General features: G+C 49.2%; 1 protein-coding gene across 1 annotated transcript in view; it reads left to right on the top strand.

The window, feature by feature from the left end:
• The window catches only part of LOC134985626 (uncharacterized), a 218,509-nt gene that overhangs the window by 48,241 nt on the left and 149,647 nt on the right, over positions 1–20,621 (top strand). The window contains exon 4 of the mRNA XM_063950447.1: positions 12,121–12,459. Coding sequence (XP_063806517.1) covers positions 12,121–12,459 — 339 coding nt within the window. The remainder of the gene's footprint in view (positions 1–12,120; positions 12,460–20,621) is intronic.

Consider the following 20,621-nt stretch of genomic DNA (forward strand, 5'->3'; position numbering starts at 1 on the left):
TGAAGGCATTATAGTATGGCACAATATGAAGTGGAGGCATTATAGTATGGCACAATATGAAGTGGAGGCATTATACTATGGCACAATATGAAGTGGAGGCATTATACTATGGCACAATATGAAGTGGAGGCATTATAGTATGGCACAATATGAAGTGGAGGCATTATAGTATGGCACAATTTGAAATGGAGGCATTATAGTATGGCACAATATGAAGTGGAGGCATTATAGTATGGCACAATATGAAGTGGAGGCATTATAGTATGGCACAATATGAAATGGAGGCATTATAGTATTACACAATATGAAGTGGTGGCATTATAGTATGGCATAATATGAAATGGAGGCATTATAGTATGGCACAATATGAAGTGGAGGCATTATAGTATGGCACAATATGATGTGGAGGCATTATAGTATGGCACAATATGAAGTGGAGGCATTATAGTATGGCACAATATGAAGTGGAGGCATTATAGTATGGCACAATATGAAATGGAGGCATTATAGTATGGCACAATATGAAATGGAGGCATTATAGTATGACACAATATGAAGTGGAGGCATTATAGTATGGCACAATATGAAGTGGAGGCATTATAGTATGGCACAATATGAAGTGGAGGCATTATAGTATGGCACAATATGAAGTGGAGGCTTTATAGTATGGCACAATATGAAGTGGAGGCATTATAGTATGGCACAATATGAAGTGGAGGCGTTATAGTATGGCACAATATGAAGTGGAGGCATTATAGTATGGCACAATATGAAATGGAGGCATTATAGTATGGCACAATATGAAGTGGAGGCATTATAGTATGGCACAATATGAAGTGGAGGCATTATAGTATGGCACAATATGAAGTGGAGGCATTATAGTATGGCACAATATGAAGTGGAGTCATTATAGTATGGCACAATATGAAGTGGAGGCATTATAGTATGACACAATATGAAGTGGAGGCATTATAGTATGGCACAATATGAAGTGGAGGCATTATAGTATGACACAATATGAAGTGGAGGCATTATAGTATGGCACAATATGAAGTGGAGGCATTATAGTATGGCACAATATGAAGTGGAGGCACTATAGTATGGCACAATATGAAGTGGAGGCATTATAGTATGGCACAATATGAAATGGAGGCATTATAGTATGGCACAATATGAAATGGAGGCATTATAGTATGGCACAATATGAAGTGGAGGCATTATAGTATGGCACAATATGAAATGGAGGCATTATAGTATGGCACAATATGAAGTGGAGGCATTATAGTATGGCACAATATGAAGTGGAGACATTATAGTATGGCACAATATGAAGTGGAGTCATTATAGTATGGCACAATATGAAATGGAGGCATTATAGTATGACACAATATGAAGTGGAGGCATTATAGTATGGCACAATATGAAGTGGAGGCATTATAGTATGGCACAATATGAAGTGGAGGCATTATAGTATGGCACAATATGAAGTGGAGGCATTATAGTATGGCACAATATGAAGTGGAGGCATTATAGTATGGCACAATATGAAGTGGAGGCATTATAGTATGGCACAATATGAAGTGGAGGCATTATAGTATGGCACAATATGAAGTGGAGGCATTATAGTATGGCACAATATGAAATGGAGGCATTATAGTATGGCACAATATGAAGTGGAGTCATTATAGTATGGCACAATATGAAATGGAGTCATTATAGTATGGCACAATATGAAATGGAGGCATTATAGTATGGCACAATATGAAGTGGAGGCATTATAGTATGGCACAATATGAAGTGGAGGCATTATAGTATGGCACAATATAAAGTGGAGGCATTATAGTATGGCACAATATATGAAGTGGAGGCATTATAGTATGGCACAATATGAAGTGGAGGCATTATAGTATGACACAATATGAAATGGAGGCATTATAGTATGGCACAATATTAAGTGGAGGCATTATAGTATGACACAATATGAAGTGGAGGCATTATAGTATGGCACAATATGAAGTGGAGGCATTATAGTATGGCACAATATGAAATGCAGGCATTATAGTATGGCACAATATTAAGTGGAGGCATTATAGTATGACACAATATGAAGTGGAGGCATTATAGTATGGCACAATATGAAGTGGAGGCATTATAGTATGGCACAATATGAAATGGAGGCATTATAGTATGGCACAATATGAAGTGGAGGCATTATAGTATGACACAATATGAAGTGGAGGCATTATGGTATGACACAATATGAAGTGGAGTTATTATAGTATGGCACAATATGAAGTGGAGGCATTATAGTATGGCACAATATGAAGTGGAGTCAGTATAGTATGGCACAATATGAAGTGGAATCATAGTATGGCACAATATGAAGTGGAGGCATTATAGTATGGCACAATATGAAGTGGAATCATTATAGTATGGCACAATATGAAGTGGAGGCATTATAGTATGGCACTATATGAAGTGGAGGCATTATAGTATGGCACAATATGAAGTGGAGTCATAGTATGGCACAATATGAAATGGAGGCATTATAGTATGGCACAATATGAAGTGGAGTCATTATAGTATGGCACAATATGAAATGGAGTCATTATAGTATGGCACAATATGAAATGGAGGCATTATAGTATGGCACAATATGAAGTGGAGGCATTATAGTATGGCACAATATGAAGTGGAGGCATTATAGTATGGCACAATATAAAGTGGAGGCATTATAGTATGGCACAATATATGAAGTGGAGGCATTATAGTATGGCACAATATGAAGTGGAGGCATTATAGTATGACACAATATGAAATGGAGGCATTATAGTATGGCACAATATTAAGTGGAGGCATTATAGTATGACACAATATGAAGTGGAGGCATTATAGTATGGCACAATATGAAGTGGAGGCATTATAGTATGGCACAATATGAAATGCAGGCATTATAGTATGGCACAATATTAAGTGGAGGCATTATAGTATGACACAATATGAAGTGGAGGCATTATAGTATGGCACAATATGAAGTGGAGGCATTATAGTATGGCACAATATGAAATGGAGGCATTATAGTATGGCACAATATGAAGTGGAGGCATTATAGTATGACACAATATGAAGTGGAGGCATTATGGTATGACACAATATGAAGTGGAGTCATTATAGTATGGCACAATATGAAGTGGAGGCATTATAGTATGGCACAATATGAAGTGGAGTCAGTATAGTATGGCACAATATGAAGTGGAATCATTATAGTATGGCACAATATGAAGTGGAGGCATTATAGTATGGCACATTATGAAGTGGAGGCATTATAGTATGGCACTATATGAAGTGGAGGCATTATAGTATGGCACAATATGAAGTGGAGTCATTATAGTATGGCACAATATGAAATGGAGGCATTATAGTATGGCACAATATGAAGTGGAGGCATTATAGTATGGCACAATATGAAGTGGAGGCATTATAGTATGGCACAATATGAAGTGGAGGCATTATAGTATGGCACAATATGAAGTGGAGGCATTATAGTATGGCACAATATGAAGTGGAGGCATTATAGTATGGCACAATATGAAGTGGAGGCATTATAGTATGGCACAATATGAAGTGGAGGCATTATAGTATGGCACAATATAAAGTGGAGGCATTATAGTATGGCACAATATGAAGTGGAGGCATTATAGTATGGCACAATATGAAGTGGAGGCATTATAGTATGACACAATATGAAATGGAGGCATTATAGTATGGCACAATATGAAGTGGAGGCATTATAGCATGACACAATATGAAGTGGAGGCATTATGGTATGACACAATATGAAGTGGAGTCATTATAGTATGGCACAATATGAAGTGGAGGCATTATAGTATGACACAATATGAAGTGGAGGCATTATAGTATGGCACAATATGAAGTGGAGGCATTATAGTATGGCACAATATGAAGTGGAGGCATTATAGTATGGCACAATATGAAGTGGAGGCACTGCCCTGTAGTGTAATATGAAGTAGGGGTACTGTATGGCATAATGTGAATTGGGGGTACTGTGTGGCTTAATGTGTACTGGCAGCCCTACAATGTGACATAACAGTACCTGAGGCACCACTATTGGTCATAACATTCACACATGCTGAGGAGAGCTCTCTCACTGGAAGCACTGGACAGGGGCCCCTTCAGTATACTGCTATGGGGCCTACAAAGTTCTGGCTACGCCCCGTGCATTGGAGTGTCTGCTAGAGGTAGTTTTATCTGTAGCAGAGGCATTGTCTCTAGATGTGTAAAGCTCGGTACACACTGTCAGATGTTTTTTGGTCGGCCGGACAATCGGCTGATATTTTGGGAGATTATAGGCACCAATATCTGAGCTACACACTAAAAGTTCCGGGCTTTCTGCCAGGTCACGCTGCGTGTGCATATGTCACCCACAAGTAGGACGACATAGTGACAGGAAAACAGGAAATATGGGCAGAGCATTGCGCACACACTACTCGCTATCGGGAGACTGTGTCTGACAATTTTGGTTTGGGACAACAGATCGCAAAATCGATCGCTTGTGTGTGGCCAAGATTTTCCAGAATTATCAGCGAAACGCTGAAACGATCCTTTGTACACACTACACAATAAATCTGTCAGAGAATCCACATCGGCTCAATAATTGTATAGTGTGTACCCAGCTTTAGCCGCACGCCCCAATTTACCTCAAACTCACCCAGAAAGTCCTTGTCTTGTGCACATTTTTAAAAAAAAGCCATGTAATATTTTGTTGTTAGGGGCTACGGACGGGAGCACGGCTGTCATGATCCCAACAGCAGTATCCCATCTGCCAGAATGCGGAAAAGGGGCGAACGCTAGAAAGCTGCGCTCACCTCACAGGTTAAAGTCTATTGGTGTCGTGGACCAGAGGGAGAATAGCCTGTCTCACCGGTAATCCAGCGGCGGCATTTCTCCCTCTGTCAGCATTCCGCCGTCAGAATTGTGACCGCCGGGATCCTGGCTGGCAGTATTATAACCGCTTCCTATTGTTAGACATTGGGATAAGTTATGAGACATATATATATATATAATTCCTAACAGTATATAGTGTTCTCCATGAGTTCTACAGGTAGAAATAAATCACTGGTGGTACATGTCATAGAGACACAGACGGTGATGTAAACATACTGTACAGCGCCATTCTGTTGTCAGTTCTTTTGTCAGTAAATGAGCTCTTAGCATACAATGGCTGAAAATCTTTGTAATACAACAACAGAAAGTTCATTGATGACCTGTATATATAAATGTGTCTTGTTATTAAGATCTTTACATATTTTCATTACATTTTCATTAAACATGGTTATAAAATCCACATCAGAAAATAAGGGATGCAGTCAATATACTGGCTGCCGGGATCTCAGCTTTCAGGAATCCGGCAGATGGTGAGCCTGGGAGGGGACTCGCTGCCAAGAATCCGGCAGATGGTGAGCCTGGGAGAGGACTCGCTGCCAGGAATCCGGCAGATGGTGAGCCTGGGAGGGGACTCGCTGCCAGGAATCCGACAGACGGTGAGCCTGGGAGAGGACTCGCTGCCAGGAATCCGGCAGATGGTGAGCCTGGGAGAGGACTCGCTGCCAGGAATCCGGCAGATGGTGAGCCTGGGAGAGGACTCGCTGCCAGGAATCCGACAGATGGTGAGCCTGGGAGAGGACTCGCTGCCAGGAATCCGGCAGACGGTGAGCCTGGGAGGGGACTCGCTGCCAGGAATCCGGCAGACGGTGAGCCTGGGAGAGGACTCGCAGCCAGGAATCCGGCAGACGGTGAGCCTGGGAGGGGACTCGCTGCCAGGAATCCGGCAGATGGTGAGCCTGGGAGAGGACTCGCTGCCAGGAATCCGGCAGATGGTGAGCCGGTGAGCCTGGGAGGGGACTCGCTGCCAGGAATCCGGCAGATGGTGAGCCTGGGAGAGGACTCGCTGCCAGGAATCCGGCAGACGGTGAGCCTGGGAGAGGACTCGCTGCCAAGAATCCGGCAGATGGTGAGCCGGTGAGCCTGGGAGGGGACTCGCTGCCAGGAATCCGGCAGATGGTGAGCCTGGGAGAGGACTCGCTGCCAGGAATCCGGCAGACGGTGAGCCTGGGAGGGGACTCGCTGCTAGGAATCCGACAGATGGTGAGCCTGGGAGAGGACTCGCTGCCAGGAATCCGACAGATGGTGAGCCTGGGAGGGGACTCGCTGCCAGGAATCCGACAGATGGTGAGCCAGGGAGGGGACTCGCTGCTAGGAATCCGACAGATGGTGAGCCTGGGAGAGGACTCGCTGCCAGGAATCCGGCAGATGGTGAGCCTGGGAGAGGACTCGCTGCCAGGAATCCGGCAGATGGTGAGCCTGGGAGAGGACTCGCTGCCAGGAATCCGACAGATGGTGAGCCTGGGAGAGGACTCGCTGCCAGGAATCCGGCAGACGGTGAGCCTGGGAGGGGACTCGCTGCCAGGAATCCGGCAGACAGAGAGCCTGGGAGGGGACTCGCTGCCAGGAATCCGGCAGACGGTGAGCCTGGGAGAGGACTCGCTGCCAGGAATCCGGCAGACGGTGAGCCTGGGAGGGGATTCGCTGCCAGGAATCCGGCAGATGGTGAGCCTGGGAGAGGACTCGCTGCCAGGAATCCGGCAGATGGTGAGCCGGTGAGCCTGGGAGGGGACTCGCTGCCAGGAATCCGGCAGATGGTGAGCCTGGGAGAGGACTCGCTGCCAGGAATCCGGCAGACGGTGAGCCTGGGAGAGGACTCGCTGCCAAGAATCCGGCAGATGGTGAGCCGGTGAGCCTGGGAGGGGACTCGCTGCCAGGAATCCGGCAGATGGTGAGCCTGGGAGAGGACTCGCTGCCAGGAATCCGGCAGACGGTGAGCCTGGGAGAGGACTCGCTGCCAGGAATCCTGCAGACGGTGAGCCTGGGAGGGGACTCGCTACCAGGAATCCGGCAGATGGTGAGCCTGGGAGGGGACTCGCTGCCAGGAATCCGGCAGATGGTGAGCCTGGGAGAGGACTCGCTGCCAGGAATCCGGCAGACGGTGAGCCTGGGAGAGGACTCGCTGCCAGGAATCCTGCAGACGGTGAGCCTGGGAGGGGACTCGCTACCAGGAATCCGGCAGATGGTGAGCCTGGGAGAGAACTCGCTGCCAGGAATCCGGCAGATGGAGAGCCTGGGAGAGGACTCGCTGCCAGGAATCCAACAGATGGTGAGCCTGGGAGAGGACTCGCTGCCAGGAATCCGACAGATGGTGAGCCTGGGAGGGGACTCGCTGCCAGGAATCCGACAGATGGTGAGCCTGGGAGGGGACTCGCTGCTAGGAATCCGACAGATGGTGAGCCTGGGAGAGGACTCGCTGCCAGGAATCCAACAGATGGTGAGCCTGGGAGAGGACTCGCTGCCAGGAATCCAACAGATGGTGAGCCTGGGAGAGGACTCGCTGCCAGGAATCCGACAGATGGTGAGCCTGGGAGGGGACTCGCTGCCAGGAATCCGACAGATGGTGAGCCTGGGAGGGGACTCGCTCCCAGGAATCCGACAGATGGTGAGCCTGGGAGAGGACTCGCTGCCAGGAATCCAACAGATGGTGAGCCTGGGAGAGGACTCGCTGCCAGGAATCCGACAGATGGTGAGCCTGGGAGGGGACTCGCTGCCAGGAATCCGACAGATGGTGAGCCTGGGAGGGGACTCGCTGCTAGGAATCCGACAGATGGTGAGCCTGGGAGAGGACTCGCTGCCAGGAATCCGACAGATGGTGAGCCTGGGAGGGGACTCGCTGCCAGGAATCCGGCAGATGGTGAGCCTGGGAGGGGACTCGCTGCTAGGAATCCGACAGATGGTGAGCCTGGGAGAGGACTCGCTGCCAGGAATCCGACAGATGGTGAGCCAGGGAGGGGACTCGCTGCTAGGAATCCGACAGATGGTGAGCCTGGGAGAGGACTCGCTGCCAGGAATCCGACAGATGGTGAGCCTGGGAGGGGATTCGCTGCCAGGAATCCGACAGATGGTGAGCCAGGGAGGGGACTCGCTGCCAGGAATCCGACAGATGGTAAGCCTGGGAGAGGACTCGCTGCCAGGAATCCAGCAGACAGAGAGCCTGGGAGAGGACTCGCTGCCAGGAATCCGGCAGACGGTGAGCCTGGGAGGGGACTCGCTGCCAGGAATCCGGCAGATGGTGAGCCTGGGAGAGGACTCGCTGCCAGGAATCCGGCAGACGGTGAGCCTGGGAGAGGACTCGCTGCCAGGAATCCGACAGATGGTGAGCCTGGGAGGGAACTAGCTGCCAGGAATCCGGCAGATGGTGAGCCTGGGAGAGGACTCGCTGCCAGGAATCTGGCAGATGGTGAGCCTGGGAGAGGACTCGCTGCCAGGAATCCGGCAGACGGTGAGCCTGGGAGGGGACTCGCTTCCAGGAATCCGGCAGACGGTGAGCCTGGGAGGGGACTCGCTGCCAGGAATCCGGCAGATGGTGAGCCTGGGAGAGGACTCGCTGCCAGGAATCCGGCAGACGGTGAGCCTGGGAGAGGACAGGCTGCCAGGAATCCGGCAGACGGTGAGCCTGGGAGAGGACAGGCTGCCAGGAATCCAGCAGACGGTGAGCCTGGGAGAGGACTCGCTGCCAGGAATCCGGCAGATGGTGAGCCTGGGAGAGGACTCGCTGCCAGGAATCCGGCAGATGGTGAGCCTGGGAGAGGACTCGCTGCCAGGAATCCGACAGATGGTGAGCCTGGGAGAGGACTCGCTGCCAGGAATCCGACAGACGGTGAGCCTGGGAGGGAACTCGCTGGCAAGAATCCGGCAGACGGTGAGCCTTGGAGGGGACTCTCTGCCAGGAATCCGGGAGACGGTGAGCCTGGGAGGGGACTCGCTGCCAGGAATCCGGCAGATGGTGAGCCTGGGAGGGGACTCGCTACCTGGAATCCGGCAGATGGTGAGCCTGGGAGAGGACTCGCTGCCAGGATTCCGGCAGATGGTGAGCCTGGGAGAGGACTCGCTGCCACGAATCTGGCAGATGGTGAGCCTGGGAGAGGACTCGCTGCCAGGAATCCGGCAGACGGTGAGCCTGGGAGGGGACTCGCTGCCAGGAATCCGGCAGACGGTGAGCCTAGGAGGGGACTCGCTGCCAGGAATCCGACAGACGGTGAGCCTGGGAGAGGACTCGCTGCCAGGAATCCGGCAGACGGTGACCCTGGGAGGGGACTCGCTGCCAGGAATCCGGCAGACGGAGAGCCTGGGAGAGGACTCGCTGCCAGGAATCCGACAGACGGTGAGCCTGGGAGGGGACTCGCTGCCAGGAATCCGACAGACGGTGAGCCTGGGAGGGGACTCGCTGCCAGGAATCCAGCAGACGGAGAGCCTGGGAGAGGACTCGCTGCCAGGAATCCGGCAGATGGTGAGCCTGGGGAGGACTCGCTGCCAGGAATCCGGCAGATGGTGAGCCTGGGAGAGGACTCGCTGCCAGGAATCCGGCAGACGGTGACCCTGGGAGGGGACTGCTGCCAGGAATCCGGCAGATGGTGAGCCTGGGAGAGGACTCGCTGCCAGGAATCCAGCAGACGGAGAGCCTGGGAGAGGACTCGCTGCCGGGAAACTCAGGCAGACGGTGAGCCTGGGAGGGGACTCGATGCCAGGAATCTGGCAGACGGTGAGCCTGGGAGGGGACTCGCTGCCAGGAATCCGGCAGATGGTGAGCCTGGGAGAGGACTCGCTGCCAGGAATCCGGCAGACGGTGAGCCTGGGAGGGGACTCGCTGCCAGGAATCCATCGCTGCCAGGAATCCGGCAGACGGAGAGCCTGGGAGAGGACTCTCTGCCAGGAATCCAGCAGACGGTGAGCCTGGGAGAGGACTCGCTGCCAGGAATCCAGCAGACGGTGAGCCTGGGAGAGGACTCGCTGCCAGGAATCCGGCAGCCGGTGAGCCTGGGAGAGGACTCGCTGCCAGGAATCCGGCAGCCGGTGAGCCTGGGAGGGGACTCGCTGCCAGGAATCCGGCAGATGGTGAGCCTGGGAGGGGACTCGCTGCCAGGAATCCGGCAGACGGTGAGTCTGGGAGAGGACTCGCTGCCAGGAATCCAGCAGACGGTGAGCCTGGGAGAGGACTCGCTGCCAGGAATCCGGCAGACGGTGAGCCTGGGAGGGGACTCGCTGCCAGGAATCTGGCAGATGGTGAGCCTGGGAGGGGACTCGCTGCCAGGAATACGGAAGACGGTGAGTCTGGGAGAGGACTCGCTGCCAGGAATCCGACAGATGGTGAGCCTGGGAGGGGACTCGCTACCAGGAATCCGGTAGATGTTGAGCCTGGGAGGGGACTTGCTGCCAGGAATCCGGCAGACGGTCAGCCTGGGAGGGGACTCTATGGATCCGACCTTCTCCACTCTATGGATCTGACCTTTTCCACTCTATGGATCCGACCTTCTCCACTCTATGGATCCGACCTTCTCCACTCCTATAAATCCATCCTTCTCCACTCCTATAAATCCGACCTTCTCCACTCCTATAAATCCGACCTTCTCCACTCTATGGATCCGACCTTCTCCACTCTATGGATCCGACCTTCTCCACTCTATGGATCCGACCTTCTCCACTCTATGGATCCGACCTTCTCCACTCTATGGATCCGTCCTTCTCCACTCCTATAAATCCGTCCTTCTCCACTCCTATAAATCCGTCCTTCTCCACTCCTATAAATCCGTCCTTCTCCACTCCTATAAATCCGTCCTTCTCCACTCCTATAAATCCGACCTTCTCCACTCCTATAAATCCGACCTTCTCCACTCTATGGATCAGACCTTCTCCACTCCTATAAATCCGTCCTTCTCCACTCCTATAAATCCGTCCTTCTCCACTCCTATAAATCCGTCCTTCTCCACTCCTATAAATCCGTCCTTCCTCACTTCTCCACTCCTATAAATCCGACCTTCTCCACTCTTATAAATCCGACCTTCTCCACTCCTATAAATCCGTCCTTCTCCACTCCTATAAATCCGACCTTCTCCACTCCTATAAATCCTCCTTCTCCACTCCTATAAATCCGACCTTCTCCACTCCTATAAATCCGACCTTCTCCACTCCTATAAATCCGACCTTCTCCACTCCTATAAATCCGTCCTTCTTCACTCCTTTAAATCCGTCCTTCTCCACTCCTATAAATCCGACCTTCTCCACTCCTATAAATCCGACCTTCTCCACTCCTATAAATCCGTCCTTCTCCACTCCTATAAATCCGTCCTTCTCCACTCCTATAAATCCGTCCTTCTCCACTCCTATAAATCCGACCTTCTCCACTCCTATAAATCCGACCTTCTCCACTCTATGGATCAGACCTTCTCCACTCCTATAAATCCGTCCTTCTCCACTCCTATAAATCCGACCTTCTCCACTCTATGGATCAGACCTTCTCCACTCCTATAAATCCGTCCTTCTCCACTCCTATAAATCCGTCCTTCTCCACTCCTATAAATCCGACCTTCTCCACTCCTATAAATCCGACCTTCTCCACTCCTATAAATCCGTCCTTCTCCACTCCTATAAATCCGTCCTTCTCCACTCCTATAAATCCGTCCTTCTCCACTCCTATAAATCCGACCTTCTCCACTCCTACGAATCCGTCCTTCTCTACTCCTATGAATCCAACCTTCTCTACTCCTATGAATCCGACCTTCTCCACTCCTATAATTCCGACCTTCTCCACTCTATGGATCAGACCTTCTCCACTCCTATAAATCCGTCCTTCTCCACTCCTATAAATCCGTCCTTCTCCACTCCTATAAATCCGTCCTTCTCCACTCCTATAAATCCGACCTTCTCCACTCTATGGCTCCGACCTTCTCCACTCCTTTCTTTTTAGCGTTTGGTCTCTGGTATAGGAGTATCAGACTGCCACAGTAACACATGTTCTGGCGACGGTTTAGAACTGGGACCACTCATTACCAAACATCTATAGTCACTTATGTCCACAGGCCACAAACTATACAAGGTCCATGTGACTAGTCAGGCATGTGCATTATGGGTAAGAGATAACTCCTTAGTAATGACCAGCATGGCAGTATTTCCTCCTTTCCTCCCATATGATTGACACTTTCTCTTCTCTCTCTGCAGGCTCTGTGGCTTCAGCTACTCGGTATTACTTGGTGAATCAGTCTCTCACATGGTTGGAAGCATCCTTCTACTGTAGGTCTCACTACACAGGCTTGGCCAGTACTCTGTCAGATCAGGAGCTGCTGTCTGTGATTGCAGTGGTTACCAAGAATGAGGCCTGGATTGGGCTTTACCTCTCCCCTCTGGGCATTTGGCGATGGAGTAATGGAGCCACAGGCACCTACACCATGTGGAATTCAGGAGAGCCCAGTCAGAACACAAATGCCTGTGTGCGTATCAGTTCGGGCAAGTGGAGCGACGCAAACTGTGGCTCTCGTTACTACTTTGTATGTTACAAATGTGAGTACTACACACTTCTGGCAAATGTTGGCCTCAGTCATGATTAAGTCTGACCAGTCTGTGATTATGTCAACCCAGGATTCTTAGGTTCTAACATATTCTAATCCTCTCCCAGTACACTCAAAATGTCAGCTTCCTTTTATGTTTTATGTACCACGGAATACCTTACTTTCTTCAGGACCTAAATGACCCAATCTGGGTGTTAGTCCCTAATGTGACCCAATCTGGGTGTTAGTCCCTAATGTGACCCAATCTGGGTGTTAGTCCCTAATGTGACCCAATCTGGGTGTTAGTCCCTAATGTGACCCAATCTGGGTGTTAGTCCCTAATCTGACCCAATCTGGGTGTTAGTCCCTAATGTGACCCAATCTGGGTGTTAGTCCCTAAAGTGACCCAATTTGGGTGGTACTTACGTTGAAACTATATAAATTTACTGTGCGGAATGAGTAGTTTTCATATGTAAATCATTTATACAGATGTGTCCTGTTACAGCGTTGCTGTGTAGCGTATGCAGCGCGACTGCCGGTTCTCGTGAGTACATGCTCTATGGGAAAGCCGCGGCTGTGAATGGATCGCAGCCTCATGCAGCATAGCACGTCACGGGAGACACGCTGGAAGGAAGTGGCAGGACACATCTGTAGTAAAGGCGCAGGGTGCCGCACATAACGATATGCTTTGTGGTCTTGTTTCATTTTCATACAACGTTAAATTCCTAAACTGACATTTTAAAACCTAAAGATCATGGGCCCAGCGATTTACACTGTTATTATCATGCTTTATCCAGACAGGGGACTATGGGTCCCAGACTGCAAATACTGCTCCAGGCCTTTACACATGCATGTGATGCAAATACATAGCGACTGATGCACGAGGGGGAGGGGAGGACGAGGGGGGGGGGGGGGTGCATTGTTTCCTTAGTGCTGTACAGCAATTATACAAGTAAAGGAGAAAATTACATCATAATGGAACAGTGACTGTGAGTAACATCCATCAGGAGCACTGGAGTAATACACTGACACACTAGGTAGGACGTGGGCTAGAGGTATAGTACCTGTGAGTAACATCCATTAGGAGCACTGGAGTAATACACTGACACACTAGGTAGGACGTGGGCTAGAGGTATAGTACCTGTGAGTAACATCCATCAGGAGCACTGGAGTAATACACTGACACACTAGGTAGGACGTGGGCTAGAGGTATAGTACCTGTGAGTAACATCCATTAGGAGCACTGGAGTAATACACTGACACACTAGGTAGGACGTGGGCTAGAGGTATAGTACCTGTGAGTAACATCCATCAGGAACACTGGAGTAATACACTGACACACTAGGTAGGACGTGGGCTAGAGGTATAGTACCTGTGAGTAACATCCATCAGGAGCACTGCAGTAATACACTGACACACTAGTTAGGACGTGGGCTAGAGGTACAGTACCTGTGAGTAACATCCATCAGGAGCACTGCAGTAATACACTGACACACTAGGTAGGACGTGGGCTAGAGGTATAGTACCTGTGAGTAACATCCATCAGGAGCACTGGAGTAATACACTGACACACTAGGTAGGATGTGGGCTAGAGGTATAGTACCTGTGAGTAACATCCATCAGGAGCACTGGAGTAATACACTGACACAATAGGTAGGACGTGGGCTAGAGGTGTAGTACCTGTGAGTAACATCCATCAGGAGCACTGGGGTAATACACTGACACACTAGGTAGGACGTGGGCTTGAGGTATAGTACCTGTGAGTAACATCCATTAGGAGCACTGCGGTAATACACTGACACACTAGGTAGGACGTGGACTAGAGGTATAGTACCTGTGAGTAACATACATCAGGAGCACTGGAGTAATACACTGACACACTAGGTAGGACGTGGGCTAGAGGTATAGTACCTGTGAGTAACATCAATCAGGAGCACTGGAGTAATACACTGACAGACTAGGTAGGATGTGGGCTAGAGGTATAGTACCTGTGAGTAACATCCATCAGGAGCACTGGGGTAATACACTGACACACTAGGTAGGAGGTGGGCTAGAGGTGTAGTACCTGTGAGTAACATCCATCAGGAGCACTGGAGTAATACACTGACACACTAGGGAGGACGTGGGCTAGAGGTGTAGTACCTGTGAGTAACAACCATTAGGAGCACTGGAGTAATACACTGACACACTAGGTAGGACGTGGGCTAGAGGTATAGTACCTGTGAGTAACATCCATCAGGAGCACTGGAGTAATACACTGACACACTAGGTAGGACGTGGGCTAGAGGTATAGTACTTGTGAGTAACATCCATCAGGAGCACTGGAGTAATACACTGACACACTAGGTAGGACGTGGGCTAGAGGTATAGTACCTGTGAGTAACATCCATCAGGAGCACTGGAGTAATACACTGACACACTAGGTAGGACGTGGGCTAGAGGTATAGTACCTGTGAGTAACATCCATCAGGAGCACTGGAGTAATACACTGACACACTAGGTAGGACGTGGGCTAGAGGTATAGTACCTGTGAGTAACATACATCAGGAGCACTGGAGTAATACACTGACACACTAGGTAGGACGTGGGCTAGAGGTATAGTACCTGTGAGTAACATCCATTAGGCGCACTGGAGTAATACACTGACACACTAGGGAGGAAGTGGGCTAGAAGTATAGTACCTGTGAGTAACATCTATTAAGAGCTCTAGAGTAATACACTGACACTCTAGGTAGGACGTGGGCTAGAGGTATAGTACCTGTGAGTAACATCCATCAGGAGCACTGGAGTAATACACTGACACACTAGGTAGGACGTGGGCTAGAGGTATAGTACCTGTGAGTAACATCCATCAGGAGCACTGGAGTAATACACTGACACACTAGGTAGGACGTGGGCTAGAGGTATAGTACCTGTGAGTAACATCCATTAGGAGCACTGGAGTAATACACTGACACACTAGGTAGGACGTGGGCTAGAGGTGTAGTACCTGTGAGTAACATCCATCAGGAGCACTGGAGTAATACACTGACACACTAGGTAGGACGTGGGATAGAGGTGTAGTACCTGTGAGTAACATCCATCAGGAGCACTGGAGTAATACACTGACACACTAGGTAGGACGTGTGCTAGAGGTATAGTACCTGTAAGAAACATACATCAGGAGCACTGGAGTAATACACTGACACACTAGGTAGGACGTGGGCTAGAGGTATAGTACCTGTGAGTAACTTCCATCAGGAGCACTGGAGTAATACACTGACACACTAGGTAGGACGTGGGCTAGAGGTATAGTACCTGTGAGTAACATCCATTAGGAGCACTGCAGTAATACACTGACACACTAGGTAGGACGTGGGCTAGAGGTATAGTACCTGTGAGTAACATCCATCAGGAGCACTGGAGTAATACACTGACACTCTAGGTAGGACGTGGGCTAGAGGTATAGTACCTGTGAGTAACATCCATCAGGAGCACTGGAGTAATACACTGACACACTAGGTAGGACGTGGGCTAGAGGTATAGTACCTGTGAGTAACATCCATCAGGAGCACTGGAGTAATACACTGACACACTAGGTAGGACGTGGGCTAGAGGTATAGTACCTGTGAGTAACATCCATTAGGAGCACTGGAGTAATACACTGACACACTAGGTAGGACGTGGGCTAGAGGTGTAGTACCTGTGAGTAACATCCATCAGGAGCACTGGAGTAATACACTGACACACTAGGTAGGACGTGGGATAGAGGTGTAGTACCTGTGAGTAACATCCATCAGGAGCACTGGAGTAATACACTGACACACTAGGTAGGACGTGGGCTAGAAGTATAGTACCTGTGAGTAACATCCATTAGGAGCACTGCAGTAATACACTGACACACTAGGTAGGACGTGGGCTAGAGATATAGTACCTGTGAGTAACATCCATCAGGAGCACTGGAGTAATACACTGACACACTAGGTAGGACGTGGGCTAGAGGTGTAGTACCTGTGAGTAACATCCATCAGGAGCACTGGGGTAATACACTGACACACTAGGTAGGACGTGGGCTAGAGGTAAAGTACCTGTGAATAACATCCATTAGGAGCACTGCGGTAATACACTGACACACTAGGTAGGACGTGGACTAGAGGTATAGTACCTGTGAGTAACATCCATCAGGAGCACTGGAGTAATACACTGACACACTAGGTAGGACGTGGGCTAGAGGTATAGTACCTGTGAGTAACATCCATCAGGAGCACTGGAGTAATACACTGACACACTAGGTAGGACGTGGGCTAGAGGTATAGTACCTGTGAGTAACATCCATCAGGAGCACTGGAGTAATACACTGACACACTAGGTAGGACGTGTGCTAGAGGTATAGTACCTGTGAGTAACATCCATTAGGAGCAATGCCGTAATACACTGACACACTAGGTAGGACGTGGGCAAGAGGTATAGTACCTGTGAGTAACATCCATCAGGAGCACTGGAGTAATACACTGACACACTAGGTAGGACGTGGGCTAAAGGTATAGTACCTGTGAGTAACATCCATCAGGAACACTGGAGTAATACACTGACACACTAGGTAGGACGTGGGCTAGAGGTATAGTACCTGTGAGTAACATCCATCAGGAGCACTGGAGTAATACACTGACACACTAGGTAGGACGTGGGCTAGAGGTATAGTACCTGTGAGTAACATCCATTAGGAGCACTGCAGTAATACACTGACACACTAGGTAGGACGTGGGCTAGAGGTATAGTACCTGTGAGTAACATCCATCAGGAGCACTGGAGTAATACACTGACACACTAGGTAGGACGTGGGCTAAAGGTATAGTACCTGTGATTAACATCCCTGAGGAGCACTGGAGTAATACACTGACACACAAGGTAGGACGTGGGCTAGAGGTATAGTACCTGTGAGTAACATCCATTAGGAGCACTGCAGTAATACACTGACACACTAGGTAGGACGTGGGCTAGAGGTATAGTACCTGCGAGTAACATCCATAAGGAGCACTGGAGTAATACACTGACACACTAGGGAGGACGTGGGCTAGAGGTATAGTACCTGTGAGTAACATCAATCAGGAGCACTGGAGTAATACACTGACAGACTAGGTAGGATGTGGGCTAGAGGTATAGTACCTGTGAGTAACATCCATCAGGAGCACTGGGGTAATACACTGACACACTAGGTAGGAGGTGGGCTATAGGTGTAGTACCTGTGAGTAACATCCATCAGGAGCACTGGAGTAATACACTGACACAGTAGTTAGGACGTGGGCTAGATGTATAGTATCTGTGAGTAACATCCATCAGGAGCACTGGAGTAATACACTGACACACTAGGTAGGACGTGGGCTAGAGGTATAGTACCTGTGAGTAACATCCATCAGGAGCACTGGAGTAATACACTGACACACTCGGTAGGACGTGGGCTAGAGGTATAGTACCTGTGAGTAACATCCATCAGGAGCACTGGAGTAATACACTGACACAGTAGTTAGGACGTGGGCTAGAGGTATAGTACCTGTGAGTAACATCCATCAGGAACACTGGAGTAATACACTGACACACTAGGTAGGATGTGGGCTAGAGGTATAGTACCTGTGAGTAACATCCATCAGGGGCACTGCAGTAATACACTGACACACTAGTTAGGACGTGGGCTAGAGGTATAGTACCTGTGAGTAACATCCATCAGGAGCACTGCAGTAATACACTGACACACTAGGTAGGACGTGGGCTAGAGGTATAGTACCTGTGAGTAACATCCATTAGGAGCTCTAGAGTAATACACTGACACACTAGGTAGGACGTTGGCTAGAGGTATAGTACCTGTGAGTAACATCCATTAGGAGCACTGCAGTAATACACTGACACACTAGGTAGGACGTGGGCTAGAGGTATAGTACCTGTGAGTAACATCCATCAGGAGCACTGGAGTAATACACTGACACACTAGGTAGGACGTGGGCTAGAGGTATAGTACCTGTGAGTAACATCCATCAGGAGCACTGGAGTAATACACTGACACACTAGGTAGGACGTGGGCTAGAGGTATAGTACCTGTGAGTAACATCCATCAGGAGCACTGGAGTAATACACTGACACACTAGGTAGGACGTGGGCTAGAGGTATAGTACCTGTGAGTAACATCCATCAGGAGCACTGGAGTAATACACTGACACACTAGGTAGGACGTGTGCTAGAGGTATAGTACCTGTAAGAAACATACATCAGGAGCACTGGAGTAATACACTGACACAGTAGGTAGGACGTGGGCTAGAGGTATAGTACCTGTGAGTAACATCCATCAGGAGCACTGGAGTAATACACTGACACACTAGGTAGGACGTGGGCTAGAGGTGTAGTAACTGTGAGTAACATCCATCAGGAGCACTGGCGTAATACACTGACACACTAGGTAGGACGTGGGCTAGAGGTATAGTACCTGTGAGTAACATCCATCAGGAGCACTGCAGTAATACACTGACTCTAGGGAGGACGTGGGCTAGAGGTATAGTACCTGTGAGTAACATCCATCAGGAGCACTGGAGTAATACACTGACACACTAGGTAGGACGTGGGCTAGATGTATAGTACCTGTGAGTAACATCCATCAGGAGCACTGGAGTAATACACTGACACACTAGGGAGGACGTGGGCTAGAGGTATAGTACCTGTGAGTAACATCCATTAGGAGCACTGCAGTAATACACTGACACACTAGGTAGGACGTGGGCTAGAGGTATAGTACCTGTGAGTAACATCCATCAGGAGCACTGGAGTAATACACTGACACACTAGGTAGGACGTGGGCTAGAGGTGTAGTACCTGTGAGTAACATCCATCAGGAGCACTGGGGTAATACACTGACACACTAGGTAGGACGTGGGCTAGAGGTATAGTACCTGTGAGTAACATCCATTAGGAGCACTGCGGTAATACACTGACACACTAGGTAGGACGTGGACTAGAGGTATAGTACCTGTGAGTAACATCCATCAGGAGCACTGGAGTAATACACTGACACACTAGGTAGGACGTGGGCTAGAGGTATAGTACCTGTGAGTAACATCCATCAGGAGCACTGGAGTAATACACTGACACACTAGGTAGGACGTGGGCTAGAGGTATAGTACCTGTGAGTAACATCCATTAGGAGCACTGCAGTAATACACTGACACACTAGGTAGGACGTGGGCTAGAGGTATAGTACCTGTGAGTAACATCCATCAGGAGCACTGGAGTAATACACTGACACACTAGGTAGGACGTGGGCTAGAGGTATAGTACCTGTGAGTAACATCCATCAGGAGCACTGGAGTAATACACTGACACACTAGGTAGGACGTGTGCTAGAAGTATAGTACCTGTGAGTAACATCCATTAGGAGCACTGCTGTAATACACTGACACACTAGGTAGGACGTGGGCTAGAGGTATAGTACCTGTGAGTAACATCTATCAGGAGCACTGCAGTAATACACTGACACACTAGGTAGGACGTGGGCTAAAGGTATAGTACCTGTGAGTAACATCCATCAGGAGCACTGCAGTAATACACTGACTCTAGGGAGGACGTGGGCTAGAGGTATAGTACCTGTGAGTAACATCCATCAGGAGCACTGGAGTAATACACTGACACAGTAGGTAGGACGTGTGCTAGAGGTATAGTACCTGTGAGTAACATCCATCAGGAGCACTGCAGTAATACACTGACACACTAGGTAGGACGTGGGCTAGAGGTATAGTACCTGTGAGTAACATCCATTAGGAGCACTGGAGTAATACACTGACACACTAGGTAGGACGTGGGCTAAAGGTATAGTACCTGTGATTAACATCACTCAGGAGCACTGGAGTAATACACTGACACACTAGGTAGGACGTGGGCTAGAGGTATAGTACCTGTGAGTAACATCCATTAGGAGCACTGCAGTAATACACTGACACTCTAGGTAGGACGTGGGCTAGAGGTACAGTACCTGTGAGTAACATCCATCAGGAGCACTTGAGTAATACACTGACACACTAGGTAGGACGTGGGCTAGAGGTATAGTACCTGTGAGTAACATCCATTAGGAGCAGTGGAGTAATACACTGACACACTAGGTAGGACGTGGGCTAGAGGTATAGTACCTGTGAGTAACATCCATTAGGAGCACTGGAG

Source organism: Pseudophryne corroboree, assembly GCF_028390025.1.
Source record: "Pseudophryne corroboree isolate aPseCor3 chromosome 6 unlocalized genomic scaffold, aPseCor3.hap2 SUPER_6_unloc_5, whole genome shotgun sequence".
NCBI classification, from domain to species: domain Eukaryota; kingdom Metazoa; phylum Chordata; class Amphibia; order Anura; family Myobatrachidae; genus Pseudophryne; species Pseudophryne corroboree.